The sequence below is a fragment of the Cupressus sempervirens genome, chromosome 7, assembly GCF_028749045.1.
Source record: "Cupressus sempervirens isolate cs-2001-9-10 chromosome 7, ASM2874904v1, whole genome shotgun sequence".
NCBI classification, from domain to species: Eukaryota; Viridiplantae; Streptophyta; class Pinopsida; order Cupressales; family Cupressaceae; genus Cupressus; species Cupressus sempervirens.
Genome location: NC_143124.1, coordinates 146,674,620 through 146,684,974, shown reverse-complemented (window position 1 = coordinate 146,684,974; position 10,355 = coordinate 146,674,620). Strand labels below are relative to the sequence as shown.

Genomic DNA, 10,355 nt, shown 5'->3' with positions numbered 1-10,355 from the left:
AAAGAAAATGAGCCAAAAAGCATATTTATAAACTATCATTCACAAAAAAATCTTCTAATAATGTAACTTTCCCATTCGTTGTTCCATTGCTAGGGGTTTTAGCTCTTGTACCATATTTTAGCCTTGTAAGTGTTTTTCATTGTACTCTTCCAACTAGGTAATCAAAAGAGATTTGTACATAAAACGAATTCCCAAACAAAGTGTCATTCATAAAATGAGATGTCTTACCCATTTAGTTGTACCATATTTCAGCCTTGCCAGCTAATTTTCCATTGTAGTCTTCCATCTAGCTCTTAAGACGAAAATTGTACATAAAACCAAATTCCAAACTAATTCCCATTCATATAATGAGATGTCTTACTCATTCATTGTTCCTTTGTTCAGCGATTTAGCCTTGCAAGCTTGTTTTCGATTGGGATCTTCAATCCAGCTATTAAGAAGCTATTTGTACACCAAACAACAAATGGAGATCATTTTCAGTTGTGCCTTGATCAGCTTTAGAAGTCAAAATGGTTTCACTAGGGTTCCATACAAGTGGAGCACTGCAACCCCAACATATAAAAAGTCAAGCAAACTGAAGTTCATTGCAGATTTCAGCGAAATAGTCATGCATTCAAGCTACAAAGGGCAGACAGTTACTCATGCAGCCCCTCAGGAACATAATCTCAGGTGTATCCAAGTATGCCTAATCAGAAAATTGTGTTCGCAAGTAAATCAAGTGGACATTTTTTATCTGAACTGAAAAAATAAACTCAAATAGTTCTGCCAATGTCACATGGGTGGCAACTAAAATTCTGCAATTCTTGTTTGTCATGTGGGTAGCAAAGTGTTTTATAGTAACCATAATCTGGGTACTGCTTTTTTATTGGCCTTTCTTGCGATTATACTCTTCACTGCCTTAATGCAAATTAAAAGACTTGGTCATCTGATGGTTCTTCTATACTCCCCTTGTGGATTGGCAAGGTCCAGTTTGCTCCTGAGCTTGATCACGAGATCCAAATATACAGAGTAACAAAAGATAAACAATGTCCCTTTGTTTCTACAAGAAAAGTCTCATCTACCTAGGATCAATGGGATTTTTCCCTACAAGCAGTGTATACAACCAGGACCAAAAGGGATTCAGCAGTGTATACAACCAGGACCAAAAGGGATTCAAAGAAGCTGTGATTTTGCCTTATAATAGTCAAGACCCAATACCAATCATTGCCTAGAAAATCTATTTCAAACTTATAAATCATTGCTCTGAACATGGAAGACTTTATCTTTTTACTTGCAGCATAACATTCATAAGGGTTCATAACAACTGTCATTTCTCTTTCCAATAGCAACCATTGCCTGGAAGATTGAATTCGAAACTTAGAAAATTAATACCTTCAGAATGTTACCATAAATACCAAATATCAAAGCTATATAGAAATTAAATATTACAGACATTTCAAGTAGAAGGCTTAAAGCTTAGAACTGCTGATCAGAATCAAAAAGACAAATTTATAAAGACTTGAAAAATTTGCAATGAAAACCATGTTGTATTATCCTTTCATCTCTCATAATCACAGATTGCACAGTTTATGCAATAAAGGTGTTGTATCATGTATTCCTCAGATGGTGCTAAGGCTGTTTACGACACCAAAAAAAATTATCTTGTACTTTTTCCATTCAAGATAAGAATTATTTTAAGAGAATGTAACTGTTGCAAATATCCTGTGAAATGACCTAAGTTTTGAAAATGTCCAAAAGGATTTACTGTTGCAAATATCCTGTGAAATGACTTAAGTTTTGAAAATGACCAAAAGGATGAGAGTCAAGGAATTTAAAACATTAAAAATCATAGAAAGCAAAGGTGAAACACTAAAGAATATTAGACAGGAAAGCTGGAGTAAGGTCGACTAGGATTTCTGGGCTTGCATTGATTTACTATTTAGATATATTACAAATTGGTAATATATCCGCATATAAAGGACAAATGAAAAATACGAAAATTACAAAAATGAGAATTTACCTTTTTAGAAATTTTCAGGTGAAAAGAGCTTCCATATGTTAGATATACTTTCCCTCCAAAAGAGTTTGGTTGTAACCACCAAATCCATTGAGACCATAAGTTTGTATTGACACGAATTCAACGCAACAGAGGCCACAATGCAATTACTTCTCTATAAGCAGCTTTATAATCTTAATGCCAAATAACAATATTAATGAAGCTCAGCATCATATGCAATTACTTCTCTATAAGCAGATTTATAATCTTAATGCCAAATAAATAACAATATTCATGAAACTCGGCATCATCCGCAATTACTTCTCTACAAGCAAATTTATAATCTTAATGCCAAATTAAAATCCAACAGTCACTCAAAAAAATGACAAACATGATAAAATATTATACCTACAAGGCAAACAGATGGAGGGTTTTTAAGGTGCTGCATGTCAGGCCCATCCATAATGCATGTTTTTCAAGATTTTTCACTCCAGGTGTCAATTAAGCACCATATACAGATGAACCTGCCAAGCTAAGATTCCCCAGCTATGTTACGAGAAACAGGAAGCAAGATTGATAAAACGGAGTTCTGAGGTTTGAGATAAAGAATTATAAAATTATGCAATATTTATTTTATATCATCACACGAAACAACATTCAAACTTTTGGTAGTACAAACTTTCTACAAGAAAAAACTTCAGTAAATGCAAAATCAGCTCCAAGAATATTTTCAATACAAGTAAACAGTTGAAGTTCATAGGGACATACCAGACTGTTAGAAGCAACTAGAATTCAAATAATAACAAAAGAACAATTCAGTATAAAAGAAAATATGTGAACAGCTGGCAATCCCAATGTAGAGTCCCAGGCCTAAACCAAAGAATAATAATTATAGATGTTATCGAATAATGAACGGTTGAAAATTCAAACTCCTAAACTAATTTTAGCACATTTGACAGGTAGCTCCCCGAGGCCAAAAACAGCTTAAGAATGCAATTTTTTCAGATGGGCACCTGTGGCTATCACGTTTCTTGTGAAATAGACCCATGCAAGACAATATCCATGGGATTTTTGCTTTTGATTCGATACAATTCAAAATCATAAAGATAAGGTTTCTTTCAAAGGAACACCAAATTAATCTATACTTATCCTTATTCTCCGAACCCCATAGCTGTGAATTTATGAGATCCAGAGGCTCCGGGTTCAAACAATCACCCATCCTAACCAGAAAGCACAACTTCAAAGTTACGGTGCAGAGAACATCTTCGGCCGTAGATTACTCTGCCTTCTGTGTATTTGTCTTATGGCGTGGAGACCTTTTCCTTGCATAAAACTTAATCAATCCAGTCCACAGCTTATAAACCCAAACAGTGCTTCCCACAATGGCCAACATAACAGTGACCATCCAAAAGTATGCAATCCCCCTAGGGATAACTTTGTCTGCTTTTCCAGGAAAGTAAAAGGATCCCAACTCCCAAGCAATGTAAGGGCCGACAATACACCTCATAAATGTGAAATAAACTGTAAATGCGGGAGACATAGCAGCATAAATTCTACTAGCCAAAGGGGACTCCCCTCTAGCCATCCTTGCCACTGTCCACACATTCTGAAATGGGCTTGTGGCCTCCCCTGTGCACATGAGAGAAATTGCAGAAATCCCACCATGGCCTGTGTAATACCTACAAGAAATCATGTAGGAGGAGGTAGCAACATGGTGCAAAATGAAGAGATAGTCTGATGGGTTTATCAGAATATAATGGATCATGTCTATGGCAAAATATGCGAGGCTAAATTCCATGATTTTGTTTTCTAGATTTGTATTGGGTGCATCCAGTTTCCATGGATAACTTACTATGAGGTCATAGGAACACATAATCACTACACATAGGCCATGAACGAATGAGTTGCAGCAGCTCGCAGCCTCGAAACGGGCTGTTCCTTTCCAAGTTCTGAATAAAACTAAATACCCAAATGCATACAAAACGGCAAAAAATGGTACAGAGTACAGAAGAACATCAAAATCGTCCAGCATTGTATCACAAATTAACTTACCCGCTCCGATGCGCATACATTAAACTCCTATTTGTCCGCTTACATGTCTGTGTTGAGATACATATTTTCTGTCTATTTCTTTTGTGATTACGAAACCCAATTTCGAAAGCATCGTCCAGAAGAAGAGATTAGAAGACTATATGAGAATTCGGCCATTTAATTATGATCTGATATGAGACACGTGGAATAGCATATAATAGATTCGAAGCATAGCGGTTCGGAATATCTGGATATAATTTTGGGAAATTTGTGAAAAAAAAAATTGAATGTCCACCATGACTTGAAAGCTTAAGCATAATATTTAAGTCTATAGGTTTATTGTTGTGGGAGCCATTTTATTTTTATGTTGAAAATATCGTAAGACTTGTTGGTTTTATGGTTTTGGATTCATTTTCTCATAAAAAAAGTTTTTAAAATTTTTCAAAAAAAAAAAAAAAATTTCTTTGTCAATTTAACATATTGTGGATGGAAAGCTATTTTGTTTTCCACATTATTTCAATTTTAAAATGATTAAATAAAAATATTTCTAACAAATATTGTTTTGATGTATTATTATAAAATAACATTTTTTAAAATTATAGAAATTGATAATATTAATGTTATTTACTTTTTAATTATTAATGTATAAATTTTAGACATTAAATAAATATTATTTTATATATTTATATTATATTTTGCATTACCATTGTTCTATAATTGTATAATCAATTCTATTTCTACACTACATTTTTTTAATCAAATTTTTAATAGTAAATATTATAAATATAATCGGAAAATACTAGCCAATAGTGACTAAATTTGATAAAAAAAAAATTTAAAAATTACATGAAAAATTTTAAGCTTTTCATCGATTCATTAATTTTTGTGACATTGTGAGCACAACATTATGTCTATTTCAGTATTTTAATTGGTCACAAATCATCGTTTTTTTATGATGGAGAATTTTTCATTTACAAAGTAGTTTAGTTTTATCTATCTCAATGTAATTACCTTTTATACCATTGTTTGATTGAATTTTTTTATTATATTTCATTTTACGATTCTTTTACATCCTTCTTTGATAGTTCTTTGAATTTGGTGTCAATTTACAGAGTTAAACTTCCATCTAGAGCTAAATGGATTGTGCCAAATAGTTATAGAGTAATGATCGCTTAGACTATCGGTGGTGATCGGACCGCAAAGTCAATGTTGAACTTTGGGCCAGCAATTTCTTTGAACATCTCCATGGTAGTGGTTGTTAGAGTAAAAGGTTTTAACTTAATTGTTTTATTAAGTTATCTTTTATGTCTTCTTAAGATTTCACTTTATGCATTGTCACATTTAATAATTGTTTTAATTATTAAATATTTTACCTTTAGGATTGCTTCTTTTATGAGGATTGATCCTTTGTATTATGTAATCCAACTCCATTATCTAATAAATAGATCTTTCATATTTTCATAGCCATCTTCTTACCTTTTGCTTCATTATTTCTTGTGACATGTTACTTTGCATCTAAGTGTCCCTTGGATTCTGTGAAGTTGTATTTCTCAAATCCTACATGGTATCAAACCATAGATCTCTTGTTGTTTGTTTTTTTTTAAAGAATTTTGGAGCTTCAAGGGTTTGAAGTTTTTAGAGGTTTTTAATTGGATCTGGAGGTGGGTCTTTTTTCGAAGCACTTAAGGCCCAAATGAACCTCACAAATGGATTCGTAGTACCCAAAACCCTCATTTCCATTTAAGGTTTGTCAAATTTGGACGTAGTTGACTAGTGAGGCATAAAAAATTGCCCCCAGACCATGTGGCCTAGGCATGCAAAATGAGGTAGTTATTTTTAAAAAAAATTGATGGGTATTTTAAAAATAAAATTTAAAAGAAGTTTCATGCTTTTATAATAGAAGTATGGATTATTTTTTTAAGAGTGGTTTTTTCTAAATAAAAGCGCATGCAGGTGACATTTGCGTAGGTGATAATATCATCAAATTTAAGGCAAAATTTGACAGTCTTTAAATCGTCAAGTATTTAATTTATTTTGACCTAAAAAGTCATTGATTATTTTTTGGTCATATCTTTGGCATATGGAGGTATTTTTGACAAATCATATATCATCAAAAAGTCAATTTTGAGTCTATCGTAATAGTGTAGATTATTTTTTATTTTGATACTATTTGATTGTATGTTTATGTAGTCAAAGTCAGGGGTTCTATTTTACACTTTGGGAGACATATCTTAAGCATCTGGACTCTATTTTTGGAAAAATTTATATATTTGAAAATTTTGTTGTGTTCTTTCTAGTGATGCTAGTTTTTCTTCTAGAGTTTACTCTAGGTACACTCTTCATTTTTTTATAATTTTGCACTCTGGTGGATATCTTGGTTGTTTTAGGTCAAGGGATCATTTTTGATGCATAAGATGACTTGCCTTGGGTTGTACTTTATGATGTAGCATCCTTATATATCTTCTAATATTTATTGTCATCTTTTGTAGCATGTTTTTGTACACACTGAGATAAAGTGTCACATTTTCTCTATCCGCTTGGGCTCTATCACATCTTGTGTCTTATTATACATGCACTATTGATTGAGTTCCATAGGGGGTTCATGTTTGCCTTTGTTTGATATCTACCTTTGTCAAGTGAGTGTTCCTTCCATGAAACTAGCCTTATGATTCATGTCTAGATCGTGATCACCTCATGACACATAGATTATGTATTTTATGTGCATCTTGTTGTTCTTGGTTCCTTGACATACAGTTCTAGTTGGCCATTTTTCCAGCTACCTATCACATCACCCTTGTTTGCATAAAGGTGCATTCTCATGTTGGTTCTTATGCTTTCTTGGTCTGATGGAGTGAACTATCTATATAGTATTTGTTCCTATGTACTAGGCAGATGTAGTGGTTGTTAACCATGCATTTTGGTAAGATGGATTATTTACCATATCGACACTTTTCTTTTTATTCCTATTTTTGGTGGGGAGCTTCTTCACTTAGAGCTTTCCTTGCTCTATCAAGGCTACTTCTTATCCTACTTAGGGCCACTACTCTAATCCCAACCTAGAGGACTCTCTTCCAATCCCATGTCTTCAAGAAACTTACCAATCAACTTAGTCTATACCCCTTCTCACTCCAACACCCTAACTGTGCATCTCTTGGCTTAATAAGCCAAAACTCCACCAAATGCCATCAGAGGGTCGAAATCAAGTTATACCTTCTTCCTATGGTTCTTGACACTTTTCACATCATTCTACAACTTTTGGATAGGTCTAACATACCCACAACTCCAAATTGCCTTGTTTGTCCTTGTAGTCCTAAGAGCCCTTATTAGCCCTCTTAGAAACAAGGAACCTGCAATAACTTGAAAAACTCCTTAACAAGGCCTATTTATGTTTACTAGATAGTGTTCCACATCAACTAGGGCTTGAATATTTTCTTGGTTTCAAGCCTCCATGGTGTTCATATTGTACGGTTCCAGAAAACCCCTATTTTGAGGGTTTCAAGGGCAATGATGACAAAACACTCACAGAATGCTCTAGACTCTGCTTCAAACCTCCTCTTCTTTTTTTTGGACACCTAATACCCTACTCTACCATTTCTCATTCAATATTGGTATGTGCCAATCCTCTGTTCATCTTAAAACTCCATTGCAAGCTTCATTATGCCTTGCCAAGCCTTCTTTTGCTTACCTAGGGTTCACTTGTAAAAATGGCTATCTGACTCCCACCAACTCCAAAATTGATATTTACATTATTTACAAAGACTATTACTTGATTCCCTAAGGCCATAGTGTTTTGACCATGGGAAACCAAGCTTTAGCCTGTTGAATGCTGGTTGCTCAAAACTGAACAACAGGAAAGCAAAAACTAACTAATTTTGTAAACCTTACTAAATGATATTCAAGAAACTATTCCATCAAAGAAATCAAGACACACCAATCTAACTAATCAATCAATCCTCCAAAAAGTTTATTTTCTATCAACAATTCTCCTTATTTTAGTAATTGTACGTACAAGTGATTCAACCAACCCTTAGAAATGAGTTGGAGGGTGTTTAAATAGGTTCTCCTATCCACCTTGGCCTTTGGTTCAAGACATAACTACCTATTTTTCCCTTTCCTCAAAATGTACAAAAATTGCAAAGTTGTTAATGAGCAATTTTACAATCTATGCCTCCAAACTTGTCCAGTTTGGTTTCAACTCTCATAAAATGAACCTAAAACACCTAAGGACCTTCATTAAACACTTTTTCCCTATTTGGAACATTTTACCATGTTTTGTCTCATAGAGCTACTTTGAGCAATTTTATGCTTATGAGGACCTAATTGGTCAAAACTTGACCCACACTCAACTCTTACCTAACTACACATCCTAAACCTATCTTGGGACTTTATATTTAGTCCTTATTCACTCAATGGTTGGTTAGACCATTTACAAACCAAAATTTGAGCTAGGGTTTTACCTTATCCCAAGGTGCTCCTACACCATTCTCCCGTTGCAAGAGAAAGTCTAGGATATCTGTGGAGAAAGGAACTCCTTGTTGATTCCATGCTTCTTGAAATCACTCTTAACCACCCAAGTTTCTTTAGCTTCAGGAGTATTCTTCTATTTCACCAAATGTTATTTGTACACCTTGTTCCTTGTGCTCTTTTTCACCCAATAATCCAATATCTTCTCCACTTGTGGTTGCCTCCTTTTAAGTACCCATAGGTCTGATATATCCTTGTTTAGCTCTATCTAATACTCCTCTTCATCCACATCTGGACCCTTGTATGGCATCAAGTCTTTGACATTAAAGATGGGAGAGATAGCCATGTCTTTGGGTAAGTCTACTTTGTAGGCATTGGGTCCATACATCTTTAGTACCTTGCATGGCATAATCCTCTTCATTTGCAGCTTACTAGGGGTGCCCTTATGTAGCCTAGCTTTATTCAAGTAGACCATGACCAAATCTCCCACTTGGAACTATAGTTCTCTCCTTGAGAAGAACCTCCTTATAGCAATATCGTGAGAATGCTCGAAATAACAGAATACAAAGTGATAGCAGAACTCAGAATAAATCTACTGATCGCAGGCCACTTCGAGGGGGTAACCTCCTTTGAGCAAGCTCAATACAATAAATTCGTCCGTGCCCATCAAGGGCCTCAACCTATTCTTATATACTGGGTACGATCTAGAAAAGTAATACTACCTATGCATGTGGGATAATAAAATAAACTCACGGGACGACTTACAAAGCATATGCGTCCAACAACTCTACTGTAACAAAATAAACAGAAGGAACACACAGGTTCCTAACATCCCCTCTCCCTTAGAAAAAAGCTTTGTCCTCAAAGCTTAAGGTGTGGAAATTGTTGTTGAATCTGAAGAAGGGGTTCCCAGGTAGCATCCTCTGGTTGCATGCCATGCCACTGAATCAAGACCTCAGAGATGGAGCGAGAGCGAAGCTGGCGAGTGCGCTGGTCAATGATTGCCACCGGCTCCAGGATAATGGATCCTTCCGTATCCATTTCAGGGAGAGTAGTTTGTGCTCTGACAGTGGTACCCAGAACTTTCTTTAGACAAGAAACATGAAAGACTGGATGAATGCGGGAAGAAGGAGGAAGTTCCAGTTTATAAGCAACTGAACCAATCTTCTGCAGAACCTGATAAGGCCCATAAAATTTTGGGGCCAGCTTATGACGCCCTTTCAGCTTTAGGGAGGATTGTTTGTATGGCTGTAGACGAAGAAAAACCATATCCCCAACTTGAAATGAGCGCTCAGAACGGTGTTGATCTGCTTGCTGTTTCATCCGATTACGGGCCATGTGAAGATTATCCTGTAAGGCACGAAGAATCTGATCCCTGCTGCGGAGAACTATGTCAACTGCCTGGACTGGTGAGCTATTGGGAGTGTAGGGAAGGAGCACTGGAGGTGCCTGACCATAGACTGCTTCATATGGAGTCATTTTAGAGGCAGTGTGGTAAGAGGTATTGTACCACCATTCAGCTAAAGGGAGCCACTTGGCCCACTGATGTTGCTGTTCGAAAGTGAAGCAACGAAGATAAGTTTCCAAGCATTTATTGACAATTTCCGTTTGACCATCAGTTTGTGGGTGATAGCCCGAACTCATCTTCAGTTTGGTGCCAGTTTTCTGAAACAGTTCAGTCCAAAAATGACTGGTAAAAGTTGCATCACGATCAGAGACAATGGAAGAAGGGAGTCCATGAAGATGAAATATCTGGTCCATGAAGATTTGTGCAACAGAGGAGGCAGTATAGGGGTGGCTGAGGGCACAAAAATGACTATATTTCGAGAGACGATCAACCACCACCAAGATCACTGTCTTGCCACCGGATTTAGGAAGCCCTTCA

The 10,355-nt window shown here is 35.7% G+C and overlaps 1 protein-coding gene and 1 long non-coding RNA gene across 2 annotated transcripts; both read right to left on the bottom strand.

Annotated features, from left to right (window-relative positions):
• Positions 1-558: 558 nt before the first annotated feature.
• On the bottom strand, positions 559-2,377 carry LOC149545946 (uncharacterized). Its single transcript, XR_016353628.1, has 2 exons — positions 2,000-2,377; positions 559-1,083 (listed from the first exon to the last, which is right to left on the bottom strand). It is a non-coding gene; the product is annotated as an uncharacterized LOC149545946 (long non-coding RNA).
• Positions 2,378-2,654: 277 nt separating this feature from the next.
• Positions 2,655-4,297, bottom strand: LOC149545945 (TLC domain-containing protein At5g14285-like). The gene has a single exon (XM_089790892.1). The coding sequence runs from the start codon at positions 4,041-4,043 to the stop codon at positions 3,252-3,254; it is 792 nt and encodes a 263-aa protein (XP_089647018.1). The 5' UTR covers positions 4,044-4,297; the 3' UTR covers positions 2,655-3,251.
• Between the last annotated feature and the right edge of the window lie 6,058 nt (positions 4,298-10,355).